Source organism: Suricata suricatta, chromosome 13, assembly GCF_006229205.1.
Source record: "Suricata suricatta isolate VVHF042 chromosome 13, meerkat_22Aug2017_6uvM2_HiC, whole genome shotgun sequence".
NCBI lineage: Eukaryota > Metazoa > Chordata > Mammalia > Carnivora > Herpestidae > Suricata > Suricata suricatta.
In genome coordinates this window covers 33,190,635-33,218,226 of record NC_043712.1, presented here as the reverse complement: position 1 = coordinate 33,218,226, position 27,592 = coordinate 33,190,635, and the positions used below count along the sequence as shown (strand labels likewise).

Genomic DNA, 27,592 nt, shown 5'->3' with positions numbered 1-27,592 from the left:
CAAGATGAGTGCAATTAGGAATGAAGTCCCAGGTATCTCCTCTGAAAGAGAGGAGTAATAGCATGTACTTTGCCGACTTTTGCTTCTCCCTCCCTTCCTCTTTCTCCCCTCTCAGTAATTATTGATTGAGTGCCTAGGACCAGGTACTGGGTATGGGGATCCTACTTTCCTGGAACTTGAGGACTTGATAGTAAATAAATAAGCAAGTCCCCCAAAAGGTGGGAAGGCTCTGACCCAGAGGACGAGTGGTAGCACAGGAGTCAGGAAAGCCCCTGAGGAGGGGCCTCAGCTGAACCTGAGGAGGAGGGGAAAGAGGCATGGGGCAAGGCTCTAAGGCAGGAAGGGTTTGGTCCACTCTGGAAGGCTGAAGAAGTTAGTGGGCCTGGTAGGGGGCGGGTGGGAGGTGGCAGATGAGGCTAGGAGAGGCTTGCAGACCAGTCAGGATTTTGAACTACTGAAGTGAGCAACTGATTTGCCTTTTTAAGGCCTTTTGGCTGTGTGTGCAGAATGTAGGGAGTGGCAGGAAGAGGCAGGAAGGCCAGGGAGGAGGCTGCTGCTGTCCCTGTAAGCCTGGTGTGGCTACAAGAGGGAGAGTAGGGTATTTCATGTGTATTTTAGAGGCAGAACCCATCGGACTAGGTGGTAGACTAGATGGGAGGTGAGGGCTTTCAGGAGTCCTAGGTCTGTGGCGTGAGCACTTGGGTGGACAGTGGAGGTGCCATTCCCCAAGATGGGCACATATGGAATAGGGGCAGGGGGGTCAGAAGTTCCTTCTGAACTTCTACATTTAGAAGTTGAATTTGAAAGGGGCGCCTGGGTGGCTCAGTCGGTTAAGTGTCAGACTTTGGCTCAGGTCATGATCTCACCACTCGTGGTTTGAGCCCCGCGTTGGGCTCTGTGCTGACAGCTCAGAGTCTGGAGCCTGCTTCAGATTCTGTGTCTCCCTCTCTCTCTGCCCCTCCCCCACTCACCCTCTATCTCTCTCAAAAATGAATAAATGTTAAAAAGTTTAAAAAAAAATAAGAAGTTGAATTTGAGATTCCTGAATACGTCATTTCAACTCCCTGAGCTCAGACTCCTCGAGCAGGGGAAAAGGAAAGAAAAGGAGAAAGGAGGGGCTGTATCTTCCCCACCAGGGCATTTGGGGCACCTGAGCTGATCTTCCCTTTGCTCTTTAAGCTCTGCACAAGCTGCAGCCCCCTCTGAGACTCTGAAGGGGAAGTCAGTCTTTCTCTACCTGCCTTTGTTTTCTCTTTCACCTGCTTTGGGGACAGAGATGACCCAATGCTGGGCAAAGCTCTGTGCCCTGACCTGACTTTTGACTCTTTCCAGGGAAATCTCCCCTGAGGCTTCTGACCCTCAACACCCATAACTACCTACAGATGGGCAAGCCACTGGCCCCCCAACCCCAGTCTGGAGGTCATTGTTCTCTAGCCCATGTGCTTGATGCCCAGTGCAGGGATTGAGAGGCACAGACGTCTGGGGCCTGTTGATGCTGCCCCTAGCTGTGACTTTGGCTCCTACAAAGGTCTAAGCCCCCTCTTGGCTGATTTACGAGTTATCTATCCCTCCTAAGGGTCCTTTCTTTTCCAGGGTTTAGCCTAAGGTCACCTGTTATCCCCATAACCAGATAGCACATCAGTCAGGAGCTCTGAGCACCTGAGTGTTTTAGGAAAGGCACTTTCCATACAGGGTGCTGGCATTGTGCTGTGCTAGCTTCCTGAGACAGACGGACAAAGCCAGCTCTGTCCTGGACATAGATCCAGAGGACAACTCCCTGTGGCCTGTGGCAGGAAGAAAGATGTGTTTGTAACTTGCCAGGCTCTGCCACCCTCAAAATGACTGGGGTCACTAACTCAGCATTGGCATCTTTCTGAAGTCCCTTGTCCCCTTCTTGAGAATTCAGCCAGACAAAGCCAGTGAACCTGTGTGTCCATTCACCCAGGGCAGGGCCTCTGGGTGAGTGGAGAGCCCCAAGGTAGGAATAGATCAGCACCAGTGTAAACCCAGTCCTTGTGTCAAGTGGCCAAGAAACTAGAGCCATTATTAGCATTTCCTGTAGTCAGGGGATGCGGGTTCCCAAGGGGCCACCGTAGTCCACAGGCACTTGATTGACAAGATTGAAAGACCCACCTCTGGAGGGGCAGTCTAGGCCCTGCAATCCTTGCTGGTAGGTCTGCAGTGAGGATTGGATGAGAAATGACTAGAAAGCGCTGCACATGTGGAGGCCCTGAGGAATGGTAGGTGTCATTGAGACCTGTTCCGTTTCTGTGGTACTTGTCCTACGGACAGTGCATTCAGGGATTTTTATTCTAAAGCTAAGGTCAGTGCTCACCCACCCTGGTCCTCCCTGCTGATATAGCTTGTTCTGGGGTCTCAGCTTTCTCTTCTCACACCTAAACCCCAAGGTCCATGGACCTTGGCATGATACATGTGGGCTGGGGAGTCTCAGCTCTGCTTTGTATAGTGCCTTCTCTAAGCACCCTTCCCCCATCCCTGACACGGGGGTATTGTAACTGCCTCACAGGATGATGGGTTGCCGAAGGAGCAAACCCTGAATGCTCAGTACTGGCCTGGCTTTCCCAGCTGATCATGCCCCTTCTAGTCCTCAGTTTCCCCATGTGGAAATGGCTCTTGCCTACTACCCACACTTGGTTTGCAGCCAGAGCAGAAGTAGACCCTGATTTCTTGTCTAGGGACCATGGTGCCTGGCAGCAGATGCCCAGGCAGTGTCTGTGGGGAGTCTGGCACAGCCTCCGGCTGTCTGGAATGGGGTGGGCCTGGGTTCTCGCCAATATCCGAGGTCTCTCTGAAGACTCCCTTCTGTGCCAGAGCTGCTCTGGGGTAGGAGAGGGGGCTGAGGGGTTATTGTTTCTTCTGCTTGCACCCAGGGAAAAGGCTATAATCAAGAAGAAAAAAGCTGAAGAAAGCGAGAGCATCATCGCAGCCAGAGAGGTCCGGGGCCTCATGGACACCATTGGTGAGTCTCTGTTCAGCTATGAGGGAAGGCCTGGCTTTCTCTCCTTGGCTCCTCCCTTGAGCCTGCTCCCTTGGGTCTTCTCCTCAGTGCAGGGAGCTGGGGAGGGAGCAGGGGTCTCTGGGCAGTCAGCATTTACTGATAAAAGTCCGTAGGTAAAGGATATTGCTTGCTTTATTGCAAATTCACAAGAGGATTTTGGTCTGCACTGTCTTCCTTCATACTATGGAGGAAGGTTCTTTTCCTTTATGATTAAAAAAAATAATACACGCTCACTGTAAGTAATCTCTGCACCCAACATGGGTTTCGAACTTCTAACCCTGAGATTGGGAGTCACATGTGCTACCTACCACTGAGCCAGCCAGGCTCACTGTGGAAAAACAAAGGAAGGAGATAAGCAGAAAGTAAAAACTCTCTCCTCACAACAGCACCTCTTCTTCTCCTGAGAATGTTCCCCACCGTGAAATCACATGGTGTCCCGGTCCCCACACAGATTCAGGGGACAGCAGGGCACAGGATGGGAATGCAGACTCTGGAGCAGATGGCTCATGTCCAGACTCCTGCTCAGCCACTGACTGTTTGTTCTGTAACCCCCTGCCTGAATGTCCTCACTTGTAAAATGGGGCTGATAGAATAGAGCCTGCTTCTTGGCCTCTTCGGGAGTGGTAATCAATTTAGAATGGTGCCCGGTGCGTGGTAAGTGCTATAGAAGCATTGGTTGTTCTTGTTTGTATATATATTTGCTTCTACTAACTTTTTAAAAAAATGTAAATGGTGCCGTTCTGTACCTACCATTTGGAAACTTTTTCTGGCATTTAACTGTGTATACGACACTTCATTCCTTATAGCACTTACAGATCAGCTTTGTCTTTTTTCTTTTTCCTTAAGCCGCTGACACTGTGTCCTGGTTTTGGGGTCCATCTCCTGAACTAAGGCACTTTCTGCCTTGCTGCCTTTCCCCAGGTGCCCTTCCCTTGCTTTGGAGCTCTGAGGGCAGCCTCATTACCTGTGTTGTTCTCCCCCAGTTCCTGAGAGGATCTGCATGACCGCCCTGGGTGGAAGAGACTCCAAGAGGCAGGGCTACGAGAATGCTCTGGGGAGTTTTAAGGGGGAGATTGCTCAGATTGGGATGGTAAGAGTCCTCCCTCTCTCTCACTTCTGTTCCTGGGCCATTCGCAGGGCAAGCTTGTCACTGCACCACCCTCCCTTCCCGCCCAGCTCAGAGGTCCCGAGTGGCTCACTAGGGGTGCAGAGGACATCAGAGAGCCAGCTGCATTTGAGTGGCTCATTGTGAGTGCTCGTTATGCGCACAGCTCTCTAAGTTGGGTACCATTGTTACTCCCACACTACAGGTGAGGCTCACAAAGTCGTGCCTGATTTGGCACCTAAGAGGCCAGGTGGGAACGACTCCAGGGCTGACGCCAAAGCCCAGCCTGTGATCTCCCTGCTCAGTCCTACTAATGAGGGGCCAAAGGGCCTGGCCCTCTCTCTGGCTTCCCACCCCTCCTGCTATCTGGCCCTTTGGTACCACCCGCACTTGGCTCTCTGTTCCTCTCCAGAGACATTCCATCTTTAACCACACTGGTCCCCAGACTACTCCCTAAATGGGGCCCTTCTTTGCCCTCTGAGCCCTGGACTGCACTCACTACTCTCTCCTCGAATCTTCTCTGACTTCTGTCATTCCCCTGGATTCATGCAGCTGGCTCTGTACTGAAAGCACCAAGAAGCTCCCCCAGCCAGTCGTCACTTTACTCATCTGTCCCAGCTGTACATGAGCCCTACTTTTGTCCATGACTCTGTGGCTTTGGTCATACAACATAACTGAGCCTCAGTTTCCTCATCTGAAGTAAACTTGGAATCCTTTCACTGGCCACTTCTTTAATGAATGTTTGTTGAGCCGCAATCATGGGCCATGCCTGATGTCAGTACCTACTTCACAGACTGTGGTGGAGACCAAGTGAGGACAGGGGCTTAGCCTAGAGCGGAGCGCCTGGCACACCGCCTGTGCCCCAGATAAATGGTGCCTGTCCTCGTGCTCTGGCTGTGAACAATAGTAAATCCTAGCTCCTTAGGTCTAGGTAATGACTATTAGTTTTGAGGGAGGACCACAGCTAGCACTTTGCCACCACAGGGTAGGGAATGGGGGGAGGGGCTCCCCCTGCCCCGGAGGTGTCGAGACCACAGCCATTGCCCGACTGGTCTGTTGTAGGAAATGGAACCTCTCATCTTAGAGGCAGGAGCACTTCTTTTAAAAAAGCTGGCTGAGTCTGATATGGACATTGACCAACTCTTCAAAAAGGTGGAAAGCGACATCAACCTCAAAGACTATCCCATCCAAGTACGGCGTCCCTTGTGGCCCGGCCTGCCCCACCGGGTCCCGCTCCTTCCCTCCCTGCCGTCTGTCTTCCCAGTCTGACCCCAGCTTCTTGGCATAGACCCTGATGGAGCTGTGGGATCAGGTGGCTGAGAAGTTCCAGTTCCAGAAGCAGGGGATTAAGGAGCTGGATGAGACTCTGACCTCGACGGAGTTCTCCCGGGCAGATAAAGTGAGTTGGCCTGGCTCTTGGTGATTTTCACCTGTGGAATTTGTCAGGGAAATTTGCTTTCAGGTCTCCAGGAGAAGAAAGTTACTAACAATAGCACCTTGTTTCTAGCTCAAAAGCGTGTTGAAGAAATATGTGGAAATCATAGAGAAAACTTCCTATCTCATGCAACCCGAAGTGTACAGCCTGATAAGTAAGGAAGCCATGGTGAGTGATGTTCGGGTGCCAGGGATCAGCCCACAGAAGGGGCGGGGCCTGAGGTGCTCAGGAGCCTGGAGTCTCAGCACAGGCTTCTCACGTGTCACGTTTCTTAGTAACTCTGGTCAGTCACTTGGGTTCAGAACCAGAGTTTTTGTTAGGTATTTTACACAGAAGTCTTTCTAAAGTTCGTGTCCTCCTTCCTTGCTGTCTTAATCCCAATTACTCAACAGAGCGGCACTGGCTTCAGCACCAATGATTTAACGAGCCCCCACGGCCGTATCTCAGCCGCTGCATGCAGCGCAGTAGGTGCTAGGCGGTGGAGCTGTCCTGGTCTCAGAGTGGTCGGGGCCCTCACAGGTGACCCCAGCCTGCTCTGTTTGTTTTCCTAGTGGTGCTTGTCTGCCTTCCTGCTGGCTGTCAGTGTCTAGTGCCTAACCATGCCTGCCTTCTGCCTCTGTTCCCACTGCTTGCCTGTCCACATCCCACCCTCGCCCAGCTGCTTTCTTTGGGTGTAGAAAACAACAAATTCAAGGTTGTTCATAATGCTTCCAAAGTCAGAGTTAAGCCTGACTCCTCTGCCCTGTGAAAAGATGCTTATGTTTGTATGTATGTATTTTCTTCAAGTGTGACTAACATACAGTGTTAGTTTCAGGTGCACAGTACAGTGATTCAGCAATTCTATACATTACTCAGTGCTCCTCATGACAGGTGTGCCCTTAATCCCCTTCACCTGTCTCACCCATTCCCCCACACTTTCCCCTCTGGCAACCATCAGTTCTCTGCAGTCAAGACTCTGGTTTGTTGTTTGTCTCTTTTTTTTTCTTTGTTTGCCTCTTAAATTGAACAGATGAGTGAAATCATACAATATTTGTCTTTCTTTGTCTGACTTATTTCACTTAGCATTATCCCCTCTAGGTCCATCCATGTTGTTTCTTCCTTTGGCTTCTCAGAAGCATCTTGCTTACGTGGGCTTCTAGGGCCTGTGCAGAAATCTGGGCTTGCGGGGGCCTCCCGGCAGTACATGGGGTAAAAGGAGCCCAGCACTCAGAATCGCAGATGGGCTGTAGTTTGGGAGTCCTGGACGAAGCACAGCCCTCCCTCTCCACCACCCAGACACACAAACTCCCAACTAACTCTGCTCCTGCACTTGGAACTCCCTGCCCATAAAACGATACCCGTTAGGGGGAGGGAGTGACAAAAGAGGACTCAGCAATGGCTGCTGTCATTTGAAAGAAACAAGAGTTCCTAACTTTTATCCATTTGATCCCTCAGGGGGGTCAGAGCAGTATCCCGGGCTGTATGTCCATATGCTTATTTTACTCATTATAACAACAGGCACTTGCTACTTAGTCTATGTGCATTTATCTCATTTAATTTCACAAAATCCCCATGCTGCCAGTGGCAGTCTCTTCACCTTATGGCTGTAGAATCAGAGGTTTAGGAAATACCTGCCGGTCCCTACCCCCACCCCACCAGCTAGGAAGGAGAGCTGGCCATAAACCTCATGTTCCAGTGAAAATTCTTACTGGAATTTCTACCCGCTGAGTTTGGCAGGTTCTCACCCTTGCTCCAGGGCAATGGCCAGAGACCTTTGGGGAATTCTGGAGACATCTGGCTGTTCCACTTCCTGGGGGCTTGGGAGAGACTGCTTTCATTGCAGAGGGCAGGCTACTAAAAGCAGAACATACCACACAATGAAGAATTGTCCCCACTGCCATGCCAAGGATGCCCGCATGAGGATCATTGCGAGGACTGCAGAAGAATGTTCTAGCCCTGGTTTCATCTGGTAATTGGGTATTCATATCATCACAACAATATGTGACTGACTAGTCCCTAATGGCATGAGCACTCTACTTTTGGAACAAATTCCTTTAAAGAAAAGAAAACACAATAGTCAAACACTAAGCGCCACTGGACTTCTTATCTCCAGTGAGCTACAATCAGCTTCTTTAACAATCTGATATGGTCTTGGGGTGGGCTGAAGGCACATACTTAAGTTGAGGTTTGTAGGTGAGTCTTCAGGAAAGACCCCTGGCACAGTCCACAGCTGTACAGCCCAGCGACCCCTCAGTGCCCCTCAGATGCTACCGCTGCCCTACCCAGCTCCACTGGGCCCCAGGCCTCTGCCTGCACCTCACCTGGCCCCTCTACAGCCTCCCCCTGTCTTTCTCCAGTTGAGCCTTGTTCTGACCTCAGAAGCCCCCACCCCGTGTAGAGCCTGCCCGCCTGTACCGCAGGTCATAAACCAGGCCCTCCTGGGCAACCGGAGGGCCATCGCCCAGCTGTCCGTCAACCTGATGGAGGCCATGCTGCAGCAGGAGCTCGCGGGCCGTCGCCGCTGGCAGAGCCTGGTGGACACCTGGAAGGCTCTCAAGAAGCAGGCCCTGGTGCAGAACTTCAGGTCTGTGGCTGCCCACACTGCCCACAGCTCTTCCCCAGCCCCCCTGGGAGGCCGGCCTGACAAGCCGGTGGTCCTCACCCTCCCTTTTTGTCCTTATCCCCAAACGCTCCTGTTCCTTTGGGGGTCAAAATGTGTGTGTGCTCTTTTCTTTTTTAAAACTTAAAGTAGATAAAAGTATAAAAAAGAAATTAAAAAAAATCACCACAGTGAGAAGCACACAAACAAATAGTTTGTTGTATTTCCTCCCAGGCTTTTTTAGGCCCACTTTCTGTCTTATTTTCTTCAAAAATGTCATCACATAAGCGCTTTCTAAATCATCATAGTACAAACTGTTTGAAAACACCCATCTGAGTGTGTGCCCAATTTTCTGCTCTACTGTTACTCAGAACCCTATGTTACTGGGCCAAGAAGAATGGCGGTCCCCCAGGCTTTGGTCCCCACGGGAGCAGGAGTGAAGAGAGGGCTCATCTCCCTGCTTCCTCTGCCTTCCTCTGCCAGGTGGCACTTCTGTTAATACTGACACAAGGATCCTGCAGCTTTTGGCCAACAAGCAAGGTTTTCTTTTGCTTGTTGTGTCAGGACATCTGAGGATGCCAAAGAATGTCTGTCTGTCTGTGCTGTGGGTCTGGGGATGGGAGGCCCATCTGTACACCTGGATTTTCAGATGGAGAACATCAGAGTCTGACACCAGGGATAAAAGAAAGTGTACTGAAACCTGGCTCCACCTGTACTTTCCCTGTGACCTTGGTCAAGCACTTGAACATTTCGGAGCCTTTCTGTCCTTGTGCAAAGCAGGCACAATGATGGGCTGGTGATAGGGTTTTAGTGACAATCAACAAGATGCTCTATGGAAAGTGACCGGTCTGGGTTTGGGTCTAGAGGTTGTTACAAATGTCAATAATCATCCACAGTGATGGCAGGAGCTGGCATCTACTGGCCATTTCCCATGAGCCACGTATGGTGCTGGGGGCTTTGCTTGTAATACTTTACTGGGTCCTACTGTGGAAAGCACTCTAATTAGCTCCATTACAGAAAAGGAAACAGATTCAGAGGAGGGGAACGACTTGCCCAAGGTCACAGAGATGGCAGGCCACAATCAAGACCCACACCTGGATCTGTGCCCACTGGTCCCATGCTCTTAGCTCCAGAGCCTTGCTGGTGGCCCCAGGGTTCTTCCACCCTCCCCTTTCGTCATTGTCCCAGAGACCTACAATGGGGAGGAGTGCTTAGATTCTGAATGTTCTAACCATGGGCCTCATCCCCTCTTTCCCACCCACCCACCCACCATGTGCCTCTTCTTTGTGCCAATGTGCCTGGACACCCAGTGAGTTCTTGGCCAGTGAGAGGATCTGGGATCCTCCAGCTGTGAAGAAGGAGATAGAGACCTTGATGAAGAACCAGAAAGTCCTGCAGCAGAAGCGGCTGGAGCATCTTGGCACCATCTGGTACAATGGGAAGGGTCTTTGGGGTCCATGGGGGAGGCAGTCAGAGTCCTCAGCATTGACCCTTCTCCTGGGGTCTCCAGGCCTGGCCACCTCCTTGTTCTCTGGCCCTGCGCTGGCTGGCTGGGCCTTCATTCTGGGGCGTTCTAGTCCCAGTGGTGACAAAGAACATGACCCATTTGCTAGGGAAAGTTTAGCGTGACTGTGCCAAAAAAACATGGAAGGAGGCAATGGCAAAGGGGGTGGGGAGGTTAGTGGGGGAGGAGGGGCCAGGTTAAGGGGTTGGACTTTTTTCTAAGAGCTGGTGGGGAGCAGAGTGTCTCCAACAGCCCTGCAGTTTGGGGGGTGAGTTGGGAGGTCTGAGGCTGGAGCCTGGAGGTCAGTGAAGAGGCTGCTGCCATCAGACAGGGAGCCTGTTAGAGGCTGTGGATGCTCCCTCAGACCTGAGCCCACCCAGCTCTGATCCCTAATAAGCTGTTTGGTGAGGAGCACAGTGAATGTTCTAGACCCTGGAAGCCTACTACCTAGAGATCTTATAGCATTCACCCTCAGTAGCAGATGAGCCTGTGGGGACAAGTGGGGACACTTGACATGCTGGGAAATGCTCCTTCTTTTCCTGTGAACCTTGGTCCCTCCTACCCCTAACCCTGCTAACCCTGGGTCAACTTCTTGTCACCGCACCACAGACCCTAAGTTCTCCTCGGGTATGAATGACCATTAGAGCCTCACACAGTCTCCCTCAGGGAAGACACATTTTCATGCAGGTGTAAAATTAATGAGGTGAATAAAAATCTCAACATAAAGTAAATTACTTTCCTTATTTCCTATAACTCTATATTAGTTTAAAATTTTTAAATTTATTTATTTATTTGAGAGAGAGAGAGGGAGAGAGAGAGAATCCCAAGCAGGTTCAGCACCATCATTGCAAAACCCAATGCAGGGCTTGAACTCATGAACTGTGAGATCATGACCTGAGCCAAAACCAAAAGTCAGATGTTTAACTGACTGAGCCGGCAGGTGCACCATATTTATTTCTGACTCTGAGTCCCTGAACTGGGCAAACCTCAATTTTTCTTGGGGTCTTGTCCATTGAGGGGAAACTGTGAAACCCCATCCGGTGCAGGCCTGGTGATAGAGTCTGTTCCTCTGTATCTGATCCACCCACATGCCTGAGGGCATGCTGCCCCTTCCAGAGAGCTGGATGTGGGAATCTTGAGGAGGCTGCTCTGAGCCCGTGTGTCCTTGTGCCCAGGCAGTGTTTCTCTCTTGGGACCTGCGTCTTGGCAGCTGCCCCACTGTCTTCCCCCAGGAAGCAGGACCCAGGCTGCCACTGCCAGGCACCCGCCATCCTCTCTGTCCACCCCTGCCTCCCCAGCCCTCTTCTGTTGGGTGAGGAGAGAGCCCTGGTCCTCACCTCTCCGCTGCCAGCCCACCTCCCCCACCCCCCACACCCCCACACCCCCACAGGGCTCTCGGCCCACTCCAGCTCAGGCTTCGCCCACCAGTGTTCTGGGCTCTCCCCAGAACTTAGTCTTCAAGAACAAAATCTAGAAAGATTTCTAGGCTGCTGTCTTTTCTGCGCCACCACATCTCTGACACAGACTGTGAACATGGCTGGATACCTGCCTGAGTGGAAGGGAGAGACAGGACCAAAGACACAGAAAAACGTATTCCCTGGTGCTTCTGGCCACCACTGGGAAACACTAGAATGGCAACGTCTGCAGGCAGAGCATGGAGCTGGTGTGTGACTCGACCTGAGAAGGTTGGGGGCTACTCTGTGAAATCAGAGGCAAGAGCAAGCATACACAGGACCCAGCAGCTCCTTCACAGTAGGATTATAGAAAGGGATGAAGCCAGCGCACGATTTGTGTCTGGAGGTGTGTACTACAAACACAGGCCCGAAGGTACAACTTAAAGTTGCAAAGCCTTGATTGTAGAATTCCTGTGAGTGTCTTGAGCAAAGGTTTGGGTTTGTGGTTTGTTTGTGCAAGGAGGTCTTGATAGCACCCAGAAGGCACACTGTGTAGATACCCACCTATGCCTTCCTGACCTGTCAAGCAGCCAGGGAGACTTCTAACCAAGCCCAGGGAACTGCCACATATGGGATTCCACACCCCATCCCCACCCATAGCTCCAGGCCTTACTTCTGAAGCCCCAAAGCCCCAGACCTGGCGGGAATCCTTGCTTCTCTGCTCATGCCCCGAACCTCTGCAGGCTTGTGGGCAGTGGTGGCTCAGGGCTGGAGAGTCTTGATAAGATTCCCGGGGCCCCTGAGAGAGAGTTTTCCAAAGTCCTTGGAGAATTTCCATTGATAACTTTGATGTATTCCCATTAACGAGACACCAGACTTTTTCAGATTATACCATTTTTTCTACCATTGTCCTTTTTCTATTCCAGGACCCAACCCAGCATATAATACTGAATTTAGTATAATGTTTAGATTTGAGATTATGCTGTGCACACTTTTGTAGCTATCCTTTGTTCTTTACTGTCCCACCATAAGTAAGTAGGGTGCCCAATACCATCCTGGATTACATGTCTTATCCTGGTATAATCATTCATAGAATTCCTCTCTTCATTGTCAAAAATGTCCTGGTTTGGACAATAAAGTCCTCCTAGCCATACACATCTTTCTATACCATTAAACACCACCCAAAATTTAGTGGCTTAAAACAACCAGCATTTCCTGTTTCTCACTATTCTGTGGGCTGTCTCCCACAGGGTGTTTCCCCTGGTCTGTGCTGGCTTGGCTGGGGCTGGATGGTCTAGAGTGGCCACACTCCAGTATCTGGAGCCTGGGCTGGGACAGCTGGGGTTCTTTCCACTTGCTCTCTCAGTCTCCAGGAGGCTAATCCCAGCTGGTTGGGCTGCTGGTGGTGGCAGAGAGCTGACTGACAGGAGAGGGTGAGGGAAATACACAAGCCTTTCCAACTTTGCCTCCACTGGTTTGGTAATGTCACATTGGCCAAAGCAAATCACGTGGCCAAGCCCAGCCCTGGGGCGTGGAGAAATAGACTGATGGGAGGAGCTAATGATACTGTCCATCTTTCAATCTGCCATGCTATTTTTTTTCCTTTGAGAGAGCGAAGGCAAGCAAGCCAGAGGGGAGGGACAGACGGGGTATTTGGGGGGGGGGGGGTTGCAGAGAGGAAGAGAGCGAGAATCCCAAACAGGCAGGCAGAGCCCCAGTGCAGGCCTAGATCTCATCATTCCTGAGATCATGACCTGAGCAGAAATCAAGAGTCAGAGGCTTAACTGAGTGAGCCTCCCAGGTTCCCCTGCCACAGTATTTTATATATATATATATATATATATATATATTCTTATTTATTTTGGGGAGAGCACAGTCGGGTAGGGACAGAGAGAGGGGGACAGAGGATCCCAAGCAGGCTCTGCACTGACAGATAGGCTATCAGCACAGAGCCCAAGGCGGGGCTGGAACCAAGGAACTGTGAGATCATGACCTGAGCTGAAGTTGGCCACTCAACTGACTGAGCCACCTAGGAGCCCCCCTGCTACACTATTTTTAATGACTTCAGAAAAGAATTCACTGTACTTAATTTACATAGATCCCTATTGTTGGATATGAAATTTGTTTATGATTTTTTGACTGCTTATAAACAGTACTGTTAAGTGACTCTTTTTTAAATATAATTTATTTCCAGATTGGCTTCATCCCAACAAGTGCCCTCCTCAGTGCCCATCACCCACTTTCCCCTCTCCCCCATCTTCCATCAGCCCTCCGTTTGTTCTCAGTATTTAAGAGCCTCTTATGTTTTACCTCTCTCCCTATCAAGTGACTTTCTTAATGCATAAACTTTGTACGCATTTTATATCATTATCTTGGATCCTATTCCTAGAAGTAGACTTCCTTTCTTTGTCAAGTGATGTGAACTATTTGGTTTTTTTCCCATTAGGAAAATTCAGTTTGATTTTCTAAATAACAGACTTATTGATATTAAAAGACCTTTTATGAATTATGTTTTTGGCATCAGGAATCCACAGCAAGTCAGTTGTTTCTTCAGCATTTATAGAGATACTACTCTGGCGCTACGTTCCTTGGAGATGCTACCAGTTCTGGTAAGTGAACGTTTTATCCAAGCGTGGCTGATTTGTCGCATCTTCTTCCCCAGCGACCTTCTGCCCTCCAGTTACAGCAAAGCTCAGCTCACTGAATGGCATTCTTCTCTCAACTCCCAAAATAAGCAACTCGGTGAGTGAGATTTGTGAGATTCCACTTGGGTCTCTTCAGAACTCTGTTCAAGTAGGATGTGAAAGCCTATCATGAACTCGGGAGTGGGGAAAAGTCCCCCTGAAAGAGGGAGGGAGTGTAGATGGAACAGTCAGCTCTGAGGGTTCATAGAGGATCTCTGAAACCTTGCCTGGTAGAGCGCTCTTCCTCCCTCCCACAGCTTCCTGGTCACTGCCTTCATGGCAGCCACACCACCCACACACTCTGACCCCTAAACCTTGACCCCAGCAAGGAGCCACAGGGCTGCCTCCAATAACCTCCCGTGAGTACGGCTTAGGGGTCAAATGCCGAGCATGTGAGATGCCAAGCATGTGTTCTTGCAGTCAGAGAGACATGGATTTTACCCCCAGCTCTGTATTGCCCCAGCTCTGTGACCCTGGGGGAGTCACGGCCTCTCTTGGCCTCAAACTGCTCCTGTATAACATAGGGATCTCAAGAGGAATAATAAAGGTACCTTCCTTGTGGAGTTGATGTGAGAATTACATCCTACCGTCCAGCTGTAGTTCAATGCCTGGCTTACATGGAGAGTGTTCAATAATAAGTGGTAATGTTTAAAAATGCTCTGTATCAAAGGCCCTCAAACTCCTACCCATGGGTCCCTGCTTGTTTGCAAATACGTTTCACTGGAACACAGCTGTGCTCATTTGTTTACACGTTGTCGCTTCTGCTCTACAATAGCAGAAACGAGTCGTTGCAACAGAGACTTTATGGCTGGCAAAACTAGCACTACCAGCTAGCTCTTTACAGAAAAGGTTTGCCAAGTCTTGCTCTAGAAGATACATGATATTTTCATCTCCTTTGGGGCTGACAGCAACTGGTAAGGTCAGTGGTGTCATTGTTCCCCTGTGGCAGAGAAGGACTCAGAGAGGTGAGGTATCCTGCCCACAGTCACACAGCTGAAGAAGTGTCACACCGGCACTTGACCTGGGTACTTTGGTTAATGGTACCCACGACTGCTCCCAGGGCTCTCAGGATAGGAATTGCAAAGGTATACTTACAATACCAAGGTAAGTGCCCCAAGACCCTAGATAATAGCAAGGGCTGCCATTTATCAGGCACCTCCTAAAGATGGGCATAGTGCTGGGCCCTGGGAACTGATAGGGTGGGTCACCCCTTGGGTGTTCCAGTCCAGCCTAGAAGTCAGACCATGCAGGATATTACAGCAGATGGCAGACAGGTGACCAGCTTGTTTCTGGGGTCACAGCTTGGCTAATATGAGATCTTGCCAAGGAAGTGATCATCTGGTCAAGAACTGCAAGGCAGGTTAGAGTCAGCCAAGCCCAGGGGAGAGCTTTCCAAGAGAGGAGAATAACACACATGAGGAGGCTCTGGGGCAAGACAGAGCTGGGTTTTGGGGGAAAGGAGAACATGGCAGGTGAGGCTGGAACAGACCAAGGAGCCAGACTGCGCTGGCTACGTGATCACGCTGGGCAGCTGGGCTTCATCCTGAGGGAGTGGGAACCCAGGGCAGAATTCTGAGCTGGAGATGATGAGGTGAGAGCGGGAAGAGGTCAGAGCGGCACAGGAGTGGAAGCACAGATCAGAGAGGGGATGCACTGGCCTAGGAAGCTGCCCTGGGGATGCAGGAACCGGCTTCCAGCCTCTCCTCACAGCTCCACTGCGTGTCTGCCCTCCCTGGTGTCCTAGCTCCCACCCACCCCAGCCTCTTCCTCAGCCCTCGTCAAAAACCCACCATCACAGCATCTTTGTGCTGCCTTTCAGTTTCTAGAACTGCGAGGAACATTAAACATCAGCTGCTTATCTCAGACACCAAGAGTCATGCTGAGTTGATTGTAAAGTGGAAAACAGTAGAAGGGAGGAGAGAAAACCAATCAGTCAGGTCTGAGTGTTCTGCTAGTCCATTCACTTCTTAAGGAATTAACCACAGACATGATCTGTAAACTCTCATTAGTTTGCACCCTTGTTATTGTGTGATGATTTGGTACAGCCATCTGAAAAGGATTTCATTAGCCTTGAAATGGAGTCAAGAGTCAGGGCTAGGATGGATTCAGAACAGATAAAGACGACTCCTCATTTGAGGTCCTTATCTTATGCTGTTCAAGGACTTTGTAAGGAAGGAGATTCCAGCCTCCGGGCCAATCATCTCACCTCAGTTATCTTCACTGAAGGGAGATGCTGCCTCCCTTGCAAAGGGCAAACTCTAATCTCCCCTCTTCCGTCTGGAAGAGCAGCTGACATGTTTTGTTTTTGCCCGTGGAGATGCCTACCACATGGGCTTCATGATGCAGATCCGCCTGCAGTACGAGAAGACCTGGCAGGAGTGCCTGGCCCACGTGCAGGAGTGCAAGGTGGGTGCCCTTCCTGGCCCGCCCCTGCCCCTCTCCAACCGGGACCCCCTGCTTTTCTTCCTCTCATGCCCCAGGCTCTCAACGGCCTCTGGGTGTCCCCCTGCCTGGGCCCCTCACCCCCAGGTATTCCCACCCATGGCTCAAGTTATAGCCCAGCATGACCTCTTCCAGGAAGACTTCCTGACCCCACAGATGAAGTTGTACGCTCTCTGATCATGTCGGACTTCACCCTTGACCATCTGTATCACTTACAGCACTTGACATTATTTATTCAGTGGAGGTCATCGGTGGGGGAGGGGGGGTATTTTTCCAGGGCTTTACTTTTATAAATATCACCTCCACTGCTGTCAATTCCAGCCCTTCCATCCACCCTGTCTGCCTCTGTTAGAGGGTGAGACAGTGAGTTCACTCACAAACCACTCTAATTACAGTGCCTAGTTTTCTGGGGTGCAAGGAGATGTTTGTCAAGATGCCCTCTCCCTGCCTCCTGCCTCCAACAATTTCCTGCTACTCCACCCCTCTTGAGTCTCTAGGGCTTTTGTTCTGCCCAGACTTAGAGGTGAGCAGAATTCACAGGAGGCAGAGTGCTTTACCATGGCGTGAGGGGTCCGGTGCTGCGTCCCCCTGGGCCACACCACCTGCTTGCACACGCTTGCATTGAATCCTACAAGGTTCTGCAGGGTGGGTGTCCCCAACCCTATCTGGAGATGAGAAGATCCAAGTTTGCAAAGGGCCCAGGAGCTGCCCATTTGCTCTGTGGCCTTAAGGACAGCCACAAGCCTCTCAGTCAGCTTTTTCAGGGCGCCATACATCACAAGTAAAGCCTGGAGGGAAACCTTTGCCCTAGGAGAGCCTTCCCAGGACCATGACCCCGAAAGCCTCTTCCCATCCCCCTGCTGCCTGAGATCTCCCCAGGAGCCCAGTGGTCCTTGGTCTTGGGTGTTGACCCTTGTGCCCATTCTCCCTTCCTTTGTTGGACATAGCAAGGGATACATTGAAGTCAACACACACCCCAGGAGCCTATTAGCCTCTCCAGAGGAAGGGCACTTGGTTATTCCTATTCAGCAGCATCAGAAGTATACAACTACGGACAAGTCGTCATTTGGAGGAGACTGGTTTATATTAGATTTTATGCAAAGAACGAGTCTTTATTAATATGAAGAGCCTGCTTTCCAGTTGGCATAATTTAGTTTTAGGAAGTAGAAGCCCTCTGCCTGATGTGCAGCAACGCTGAGGCTGTAGGATGGCTGATTATCCCTGTAGGGTCTGTGGTAGGTCAGTTCTGAGTTCAGATCCCAGCCCCACCACTTGCCAGAGGTTGTGGCCTCCAGCAAGTTCCTTCACTTCTCTGAGCCTCAGTTTCTTCATCCATGAAACAGGGCTAATCGGAATGCCTTCAAGGAGTCAGTGAGGCCACAGGGATAGCACACAGCACCTGGGCTCGGTGGACAGACCATAAAGCTGGACCATCTCCCCTGCTGTGAGGGCTTCCCCGGAGGCTGGGTGAGAGGCAGACCTCAGGGAGCAGGGCCAGGCACTGAGGTCAAGCCCCCACCAGTCCTAAGCCGGGCCTTGTTCCCCTCCAGAAGCAGCTGCTGGACTGGAAAGCCTTCACTGAGGAGGAGGCAGAGAGCCTGGTGAACCCATACTTCTTCCAGATGGTGGGAGTGCTCCAGAGCAAGGTGGAGGAGGAGCTGGAGCTCTTGGATGTGCGTAGCTGGGGACCCGCACAGCTCTGGAGAGGGGCGGGGTGGGGGGGGCCACCTGGAGTGCCAGGCTGTGGGAACACCAGGTGTCTGGGGACCTCCAACCTTCCTGTCGCTAGTGAGTCCATCCCCGTTGGCATGGCAAGCCCCTCTGGTGCTCCAAGCTCACCTTTGACACCCCAGCTGCCCGCTGACACCGCGCTGCTTGGGGCTGTAGTGAGTGCTCCTTGGAGCCCTTGCTGCGTCTGGGGGCTGAAGGGGGCTACAAGCAATAACAAGCCCCTGTCCCCCAACAGGCTCAGAGTCTGGAGCTGGGTGGGCAGACGTTTTCTGTAAGGGCTGCATAACAAATAGTTCAGTTCTCTGTGAGCCAGTCAGGTCTCTAACAAATTCTCATTCTGCTGCTGTCCACGCAAAAGCATCGGTGGTCAGTGCAGAAACAAATGGGTGTGGCTGTGCTTCAATAAAGTTTTATTTGTGGACATCGAAATTTGAATTTCATATAATCTTCACATCATTAAATGTCTTCTTTTGATTTTTTTTTCTTTTTTTGCAGCAAAAAAATGTAAAATCTATGCATAGCTCTCAGGGCCAAACAAAATTAGGCAGAGGGCCAAACTGAGTTTGCTGGCTAAGTTTGCTGACCCCTGACTCCAATGAGAGCATAAAATACGTTTATAAAGTGGGGAGAGGTAAGGATTTAACTGCAGAGTGTGCTGGTTGGCTCAGATGCTGAGAGTGGAGGAACTCCAAAGGAAAGATGCCCTGGCTGAGATGGGTCTGGGCCACCCGAGGGCCCTGGCTGGTGTCTATGAATGCTCCTTTGTTCTAGCTCCAAAATTTTCCATTGTTTCCATGAGGGACTTCAGTGGGCTTGGGACAGGTCTGGAGATGGGACTTCAAGGTCAGCCAGACTGAGGGCTTGACTTTGAACAGACCAGAAGCTGTCCCAAGAGGAGGGAAGGCCATGAGCCAATGATCCAGGAAGATGACCTTGAAGGATGGTGGCCAGGCAGTGACAGCCAGCCCTTGGGGATGTGGAGCCTCCACTGGCTGGTGAGAGAGCCCTGTGAGGGAGCGGGGAGGCTTCTCCTCACCCTGGGCCCCTTCTCTGCTTTCGGTCCCTGCAGAAATCTTTTGAGGGCCTAGCCAAGCAGACAGAACTTCAGAGCTTGGATCTCTTTAGCTACTTCCAAAAGGCCATGCAGCTGTGGGAGGCACATCGGAGCATGCTGTCAGAGCAGGAGCTGGAGCTCGAGAAGAGGATGGAGCAGCAGCGGCAGAAGCACAGACTGGAGGAACAGGTGTGACTCCTAGCGCCCAGGGGAGCCCCTGCAGGGAATGAGGAAAGGGCCACACCCAGGTTGTCAGCCCCTAGATGGCTCTGCTTGGTGGCCTGTAACCTTAGCCAGCATTCAGATGCAAAACCAGAAAAAGAAAATGAAAAAAAAAAAAAATCCCACCGTGCTTACTACACATTGTCAATAAAAATTAACCCCAAGCTTCTCTTAGACTCCCATGTAAAAACCTCAAGCTAGAAAACTTGCACAGATGGAGAAACAGACTCACCTTGGTCATGGGCCTGGATGGTCATAGAAGAAAACTGCCTGAGTCAGGTCTGGGCTAGTGATGGGTCCCTGGATCCAAATGTGTCTATAAGAGAGCGTGCAGAAGATACAGACTGGGGGGAGAGGGTGGAGCATCTACTTCTGGCAGTCACCCTGTACCCCCAGGAGATGATCTGAGCCCCCACCCCACCTGCCTTCACGTGGTCTAGGGAATGGAGGGGCACACCCAGCATCTGATTTCAAATACAATTGGTGAGTGACAAGGAGAGCAAGATGCAGGCACCATGGGAAGGTGAAGTGGGAGCCTGCTGGGGCGGGTGGGTGAGCTGGTCTCCAAGGATGAAGACAGAGAAGAATTACAGGCAGAGAGAAGACCCTAGAGCACTGAGGGTAAATGTGGTGGCACATTTGTGCCCCTCTTTATAGGAAAAAGTCCTGCATTTGTCCTGGGGTGCCTGCACCTCAGTTCCAGTGGCAGGGTCTCTGCATGTCACTCACATGCACTCTGCAAGCTTTGGTAACTTACATCTACTCCCTGTTTTGGGGGTGGCTTCCAGGCCCAGGAGGCCCACCTTGATCAGCTCTTGGACCAACTGAGGCAGCAAAGCCATGAGGAAACACTGAAGTTTCACCTGGAAAAGGCCAAAGATTTTCTGAAGAATATGAAACACAGGTAGGCAGACCAGATCCCAAAAGACAGAAGGCGATGGCCTGAAATTCATAATCAAGGTCAGAGGCTGCCTGCTTAGGAGCCCAGGGTTTGTTCAGCAAGTTCGAGATTAACATGTTGCCTCTAGCTTAGATCTCTTAGTGGTCCTTAGCAGGTCTGCTCTCAGCCAACACAGAAACTTCCATAGAGAACTTCGATCTGAAAAGTTTATGGAGGGTGATTTCAAGGCCATGTAGTTTAATTTATTTTTTATTTTTTTTTTTTACTTTTTAAGGTTTATTTATTTTTGAGACAGAGACAGAGACAGAGCGTGAGTAGGGAAGGGACAGAGAGAGAGAGATCCAGAATCAGAAGCAGGCTTCAGGCTGCTGTCAGCATAGAGCCCGAAGCAGGGCTTGAACTCATAAACCTGAGGTAAAGTCTAACACTTAACAGACTGAGCCATCTAGGCACCCCAAGGCCATGTAGTTTAAAGGTCAGGGGATAGGCCCTCCCACTACCTTTTCAAATTTTAAAATCTACCTGTTCTTTGTTAAAGAAAAAAAAGTTAACCAATATAAGCATGTAGAAAATTTCCCCTCATTCCTGCCCACCTCTTCCTTTGTGGACATGTACATTTATTTATGTGGATACATAGTGGGTTTTGTGTTTTTTGTTTGTTTGTTTGTTTGTTTGTTTGTTTTCAAAAGCAAAGGGCTTTAAATCGAATTTAGGCCCGGCCAGCCTAAACTCGGGCTCACAGACTTCAACAACACACTGGATCCATGTGGAGCAAGCCACATACATAGTGTTTTTAAAAATAAAGGTTGGATCATCCAATGCAAATAGATCTATAACTGCAGATATACTTCTCTTTTCTAATGGCCATACAGAATTCATTAATATGGTTGCTTCATAGTGGTTTAACCATTTCCCAATTGATTAGCTTCTTAAGATTGGTTCCAATTTCTCAATATGAAAAACATTTCTCTGTGAACTATCTTAAATCTTGGTGCCTTTATACAACTAATTCTGTAAGGACCATTCACAGAAATGAAATTGCACTGTCAAATGATTGCAGTACTTAGTTCTCCCCTCCCTCCCTCCCAGGTACCAGTGTTTCCACAAGACCCTGACAAAGGCAGTGGTGGAGTACTCAGCGCTCATACTGAGAGAACTCAACTCCTACAGCTCCGCCCTTAGCCGACATTTCTATGTGCGTGAGATCTTTGAACAGGTGCGGACAGGGCTGCAAAAACCCATCACTCACCAAGAAGCAAAGGGGAGAGGATCTTCTAGCTCGGATCTGCCCTAACTTTGAACACCTTCCCTAACCCCTGCCCAGTTAGAATCTGTCAGGACATCTAGGAGTAAGAAGCTGGAGGCATTTCTTAAAGAGATCATCTCTTGCTTAGATTAAAAGAGGTTGAAGGGTTCAGAATTCAGGCTTCCTCTCTCTGGATGTGCTTGTATGTCAACTGCAGTCAAATATAGCAGTTCAGAGCATCCAGGGTAGGTATTTCCTGAAGGGCAGGATTCTGCTTCAGTTGCCTTTAGCATGGTGTCTTACACATGATTCAGACACAATGCTCGCTGAGTAAATGCATGAATATCTGAAATGTCTTGGTCTGACACTCCTAAAGTTTGTCTCTTTCCATCACGCCCAGCCAGAGTCCTGCGTGGCCAGACCTGAACATACTTGTCATTGACACTGAAACTAGCTGAGCCTTTCTCATATACACAGGGTCCCCAGCTCCTCAGAGAATCCTTCTCCGGACAGATCTCTGTTCCACTTGTTAGTAAACACTTCATACACTACCTAGGTTGAGGTAGACTTCAAGCTATAGAAGGGTGGGCTTACCATCTGTACTTTGAGATCAGTCTGGTGCCTGGGTTAAAGTTTAGGTGCCTAGATGATCTCCATGTCACAAGGGAGGACACTGAGTCCCATGGGGCTCAGGAGCTTGGCCAAGGTCACTCAGCTTAAAAGGAGCTGGGATTCAGATCCAGACTGCTGACTCTACAGCCTACACTGCGTCATGTTATCCGTGTTACCCACGACACAGTACATTCACGACTTCATCCAGAATTTGTAGGGTTAGTGAAGGGGTTCCCAGGTCATATAAGTCATGTTCATTCTGCATGTTCACATTCAGATTCCTGCCTCCCTTGTTTGCATCTCTCAGTATATACTTTCTTGCTCTGCCCCAGATCTCTACAAAAATGTCAGAATGAGACTTTATTTATTAACATCTGTTGTGTGATAAAAAGATTTGCTAGCCTGCTTGGGATTAAGGAAAACTGATTCCCTGGTTTGGGGACACTCTGATGATCCCAGTGAAATAAGTAGTCAAGGCCTGTAGCAGATGAAGGGGAAGGATGGGTCCTTTTACTTAGAAGAGATGCCCTTAGAAGTAGCATTCTGGCAAAGGCAGTGCTGCTCACTCAGTGCCCCGTGTTTTTTCTTGGCAGACCGTGGATGGGGAAGTCATTTTCAAATCCAGGGAACCAGGTAACACTATTATAATTCAAGTCCGATCCTCTCTGACATCACTGTGTACATTTGTTGGCCAGGTAGGTCCAATCCAGGCAACCATGGTAACCTTTCTTTCCTTGTGCTTTGGGGTTGGTCATCAACAGAAGCACATGAAAAGCACTTTCAGGAGAGTGTGAGAAAATGGAGGAGCAAACAGAGAGCTAGAATGGAAATGAGCAAAAGTGAGGACGGTGAAAGCAGAGGAACAAGTTCCTCTGGGCTAGCGGAAGAGATAAAAGAAGATCAAGACATTGAGTCTTCCTTAAATGAGGAGATGTCAGTGAGCCAGCAAGAGCAATCTGCACCAAGTGACGAGATGGATGAGTCCAGTGGGGAGTCTATTCAAGGGTTAGAAGAAATGCAAGTTAAAAGAGACAGCTCCTTAAAACCATCCCAGAACCAGGAAAATGTGATGGTTCAAGAAGAGGAGACAGAGGAGGAGGAGAAGGAGAAGAAGAAGAGGGGAAAAGAGGAGGAGGAGGAAGAACATGAAGAGGAAGAAATGCAGGAGGAGGAGGAGGAGGAGGAAAAGGAAGAACATGAGCGTTTATTTATGGATGAGGTAGACCAGCAATGGATTCCTTCCTGGGTGTGGAGAAAGTGTGCTAGGCTCACTCTCTGTATCCCTAGTACAAGCTGGGTCCCCAGTGGTGCAGTCTCCATTGGGATTTACAAATGTATATACATCTTTTACTTCTGTCAACAGGGATCGAATTCTTATCTCATAACGATGCCTTTAAAAATTCACCTTCTCCCAATGTCTTAATCCTGCAACTTATTTTGAACTCACCTGTGCACTGTATGGCTTTCCTTGTCCATCTTTTATCATCTCTTTCCCAGCTCCTCTTTACAGTATAGACCAACCTAGCCTCTCCATTCCTCCTCTCTCCCTGTTCTCTCGCATAGCACAAAAGATCCACATCCAAGTTGGAAGGTAGAGTCCTCTTCAGAGTGTAGGGAAGTGACTCTCATAGTAATAAATCTTGTCCTCAAAACACATTCCAATGCACAGAATAATAATTTGAATGCCATAATGGCAATATTGCAAAAGACTCTTTTCCTATATTTCTGTGGAGCATTGGCATATAAGACTTGTTTTTGAGCAGGGATCCCAAATTCAAATGCCCACAGGCATGTAAGAGAGGTCTGAAGACCCAAGTGGAAAGTAGTGACAAGTGATGAGGCCTATTGTCTTAGCCCCTTGGGATTTCTATAACAGAATTTCATAGACTGGTCAACTTATAAACAACAGAAATGTATTTCTCACAGTTCTAGAGGTTAGGAGGCCCAAGATCAAAGTTCTGGCAGATTTAGTGTGTGGTGAAGGCCCACTTCCTGGTTCATAGACAGACAGCCATCTTCTGACTGTATTCCTGTGGTGAAAGGAGCAAGGGAGCCTTCCAGGTCTCTTTTATAAAAAGGCCATTAATCCCTTCATGAGGGCTCTGCCCTCCTGACCTAATCACTTCCTAAAAGCCCACCTCCAAATACCAACAAGTGGGGATATGAACCTTGGAAAGCATCCAACATTCAGTCTATGGAAACTATACAGCCATTACTCAGCTCCAGACAATAATGCATGTGGGAGTGGAGAGATGCAGAATTGCCAGATTTTCTTATTTTTAAGAGAAATCAGAAATTTAGACTATTTGTAGAATTTCCCAATATTGAAAGCACTATATGGGCAAAAAATAATTACAGGTGGGATTCCACCCACATGTCTATGACCTTGAAATCAAGGATATATCCTGGGTTGGATCCCCAGGTCTTTTTTATGATATCAAGTCCAAGGTCTTCTTTTCTGCATAGGCCAAAGCCCAGAAAGAGTGTCTGGGGGAGATCTCCTGTGAAGATATGGAGTCCTTTACAACCTCTGGAGGATACACTTATTTTGTCTTTTTACCCCTGGAACAAGAAGAAGAGAGTTTCAAAAGGCCCAATTCCAACTTTTCTACCATTCTCATCAGTGACACTTCCAGTGCCAACTTCCTAGAACAAGTAAAACTTCCGACCGGACTAGTTTTGGGAATTAAGAAGCAGTGAGTAGAAACCCCTTTCATTCTCATTCTCTTGTCCTAAGTTTTATTAACAAGGTGAAGTATTATAACAAAAGGTTGGACTAGGTTCAGCTGGAAAAAGAAAATGTATAGGTAACTGAGGGTCACTTCTCTGTATTTAAGAATTTCTTTTGGTTTGCCTCCCTCTCTGTTTTTATCTTATTTTTCCTTCCCTTCCCACATATTCATCTGTTGTGTTTCTTCAATTCTACATATGTGTGACCTCATAGGTAGTTTTGAATGTGGGTTCAGCTCATTTTTATTCCTGTGTAGTATTCCATTATAAAAATAAATAACCCATCATATTTACCCATTCTGCTACTGCTGCACATTTGGGTTGTTTTTCACTGGGGAAGGGAACAATGCCACTCTGAACATTCTTGTACAAGTCTTTTGGCAAACATATGTCTGCATTATAGATATATAACGAGATTGGGATTGTTGGGAGATAGAGTGATATGTGTCTCTCTTGAGGAGAGACAACCAAAAGATGCTACCAAAAAGTTTTCAAAAGCGATTTTATTCTTAACATTTTACAACAGTGTGTGAGAGTTCCAGTTGGTGCATATCCTCACTGCCCCTGGTACTGTCAGCAGTGTTTATTTTAGCCATTCTGGCATTTGTGTAGTGGTATTTACCATTTGGTTATCTTTCTTGAAATGTCTAGTAAAATCTGTTGCCTATTTTTTTCTGGTGGGTTGTCAATGCTTTCTTTCTTTTCTTTTTTTTTTTCTTTTTTGCTATATAAGTCTGTGTTTTGTTTCTTTTTTTTTTCCCCTTTTATACTTTATTGCCAAGCTAGTTTCCATATAACACCCAGTGCTCATCCCAACAAGTGCCCTCCTCCATGCCCATCACCCCTTTCCCCTCTCCCCCATCCCCATCAGCCCTCAGTTTGTTCTCAGTATTCAAGAGTCTCTCATGGTTTGCCTCCCTCCCTCTCCCCAACTATTTTTTCCCCTTCCCCTCCCCCATGGTCCTCTGTTAAGTTTCTCCTGTTCCACTTATAAGTGAAAACACATGGTATCTGTCCTTCTCTGCCTGACTTATTTTGCTCAGCATGACACCCTGGAGTTCCATCCATGTTGCTACGAATGGCCAGATTTCATTCTTTCTCATTGCCATGTAGTACTCCATTGTATATATAAACCACATCTTCTTGATCCATTCATCAGTGGATGGACATTTAGGCTGTTTCCATGATTTGGCTATTGTTGAAAGTGCTGCCATGAACATTGGGATGCATGTGTCCCTATGTATCAGCACTCCTGTATCCCTTGGGTGAATTCCTTGCAGTCCTATTGCTAAGTCATTGGGGAACCTCCACACTGTTTTCCAGAGCGGCTGCACTAGTTTACATTCCCACCAACAGTGTAGGAGGGTGCCCGTTTCTCCAAATCCTTGCCAGCATCTATAGTCTCCTGATTTGTTCATTTTAGCCACTCTAACCAGCATGAGGTGGTATCTCAATGTGGTTTTGATTTGTATTTCCCTGATGATGAGTGACACTGAACATTGGTTCCTGTGTCTGTTAGCCATTTGGAAGTCCTCTTTAGAGAAGTGTCTGTTCATATCTTCTGCCCAGTTCTTCAATGGACTATTTGTTTTTTGGGTGTGGAGTTTGGTGAGTTCCTTATAGATTTTGGATACTAGCCCTTTATCACATACATCATTTGCAACTATCTTTTCCCATTCTGTCAATTGCCTCTTAGTTTTGTTGACTGTTTCCTTTGCGGTGCAGATTTTTTTTTTTTATCTTGATGAGATCCCAATAGTTCATTTTTGCTTTTAATTCCCTTGTCTTTGGAGATGTGTCGAGTAAGAGATTGCTACAGTTGAAGTCAAGGAGGCTGTTTCCTGCTTTCTCCTCTAGGGCTTTCATGGTTTCCTGTCTCACATTCAGGTCCTTCGTCCATTTTGAGTTTATTTTTGTGTATGGTGTAAGAAAGTGGTCTAGTTTCATTCTTCTACATGCTGCTGTCCAGTTCTACCAGCAACATTTGTTAAAGAGGCTGTCTTCTTTTCATTGGAGACTCTTTTCTGCTTTGTAAAGATTAGTTGGCCATATACTTGTGGGTCCAATTCTGGGTTCTCTATTCTATTCCATTGGTCTGTGTGTCTGTTTTTGTGCTAATACCATACTGTCTCGATGATGACAGCTTTGGAGTAGAGGCTAAAGTCTGGGATTGTGATGCCTCCTGTTTTGGTTTTCTTCTTCAATATTACTTTGGCTATTTGGGATCTTTTGTGTTTCCACACAAATTTTAGGATTGTTTGTTCTAGCTTTGAGAAGAATGCTGGGATTGCCTTGAATGTGTATATTGCTTTGGGTAGTATTGACATTTTACCAATATTTATTCTTCTGATCCATGAGCATGGAATGTTTTTCCTTTTCTTTGTGTCTTCTTCATTTTTCTTCCTAAGCTTTCTATAGTTTTCATCATACAGATCTTTTACATCTTTGGTTAGGTTTATTCCTAGATATTTTATGGTTCTTGGTGCAGTTGTGAATAGAATAAGTTTCTTTATTTCTCTTTCTGTTGCTTCATTATAGTTGTATAAAAATGCAGCTGGCTTTTGTATATTGATTTTGTACCCTACGACTTTGCTGCATTCATGGGTCAGTTCTAGCAAACTTTTGGTGGAGTCTATCAGGTTTTCCACGTAGAGTATCATGTCATCTGCAAAAAGTGACAATTTGAATACATCTTTGCCAATTCTGATGCCTTTTATTTCCTTTTGTTGTCTGATTGCTGATGCTAGGACTTCAAACACTATGTTAAACAACAGTGGTAACAGTGGACATCCCTGTTGTGTTCCTGATCTCATGGGGGATAGTTCTCAGTTTTTCCCCATGGAAGATGATATTAGCTGTGGGCTTTTCATAAATGACTTTTATGATGTTTAGGTATGTTCCTTATATCCCACTTTCTTAAGGGTTTTTTTTTTTT

General features: G+C 48.4%; 1 protein-coding gene across 1 annotated transcript in view; it reads left to right on the top strand.

Annotated features, from left to right (window-relative positions):
- Positions 1-27,592, top strand: part of CCDC180 (coiled-coil domain containing 180) — a 70,636-nt gene that overhangs the window by 7,419 nt on the left and 35,625 nt on the right. The window contains exons 6-21 of the mRNA XM_029919652.1: positions 2,892-2,980; positions 4,003-4,109; positions 5,187-5,315; positions 5,413-5,523; positions 5,632-5,727; positions 7,959-8,122; positions 9,448-9,567; positions 13,698-13,777; positions 16,037-16,125; positions 17,712-17,834; positions 18,962-19,135; positions 19,957-20,072; positions 21,159-21,285; positions 22,521-22,560; positions 22,689-23,146; positions 24,394-24,623. Coding sequence (XP_029775512.1) covers positions 2,892-2,980; positions 4,003-4,109; positions 5,187-5,315; positions 5,413-5,523; positions 5,632-5,727; positions 7,959-8,122; positions 9,448-9,567; positions 13,698-13,777; positions 16,037-16,125; positions 17,712-17,834; positions 18,962-19,135; positions 19,957-20,072; positions 21,159-21,285; positions 22,521-22,560; positions 22,689-23,146; positions 24,394-24,623 — 2,253 coding nt within the window. The remainder of the gene's footprint in view (positions 1-2,891; positions 2,981-4,002; positions 4,110-5,186; positions 5,316-5,412; positions 5,524-5,631; positions 5,728-7,958; positions 8,123-9,447; positions 9,568-13,697; positions 13,778-16,036; positions 16,126-17,711; positions 17,835-18,961; positions 19,136-19,956; positions 20,073-21,158; positions 21,286-22,520; positions 22,561-22,688; positions 23,147-24,393; positions 24,624-27,592) is intronic.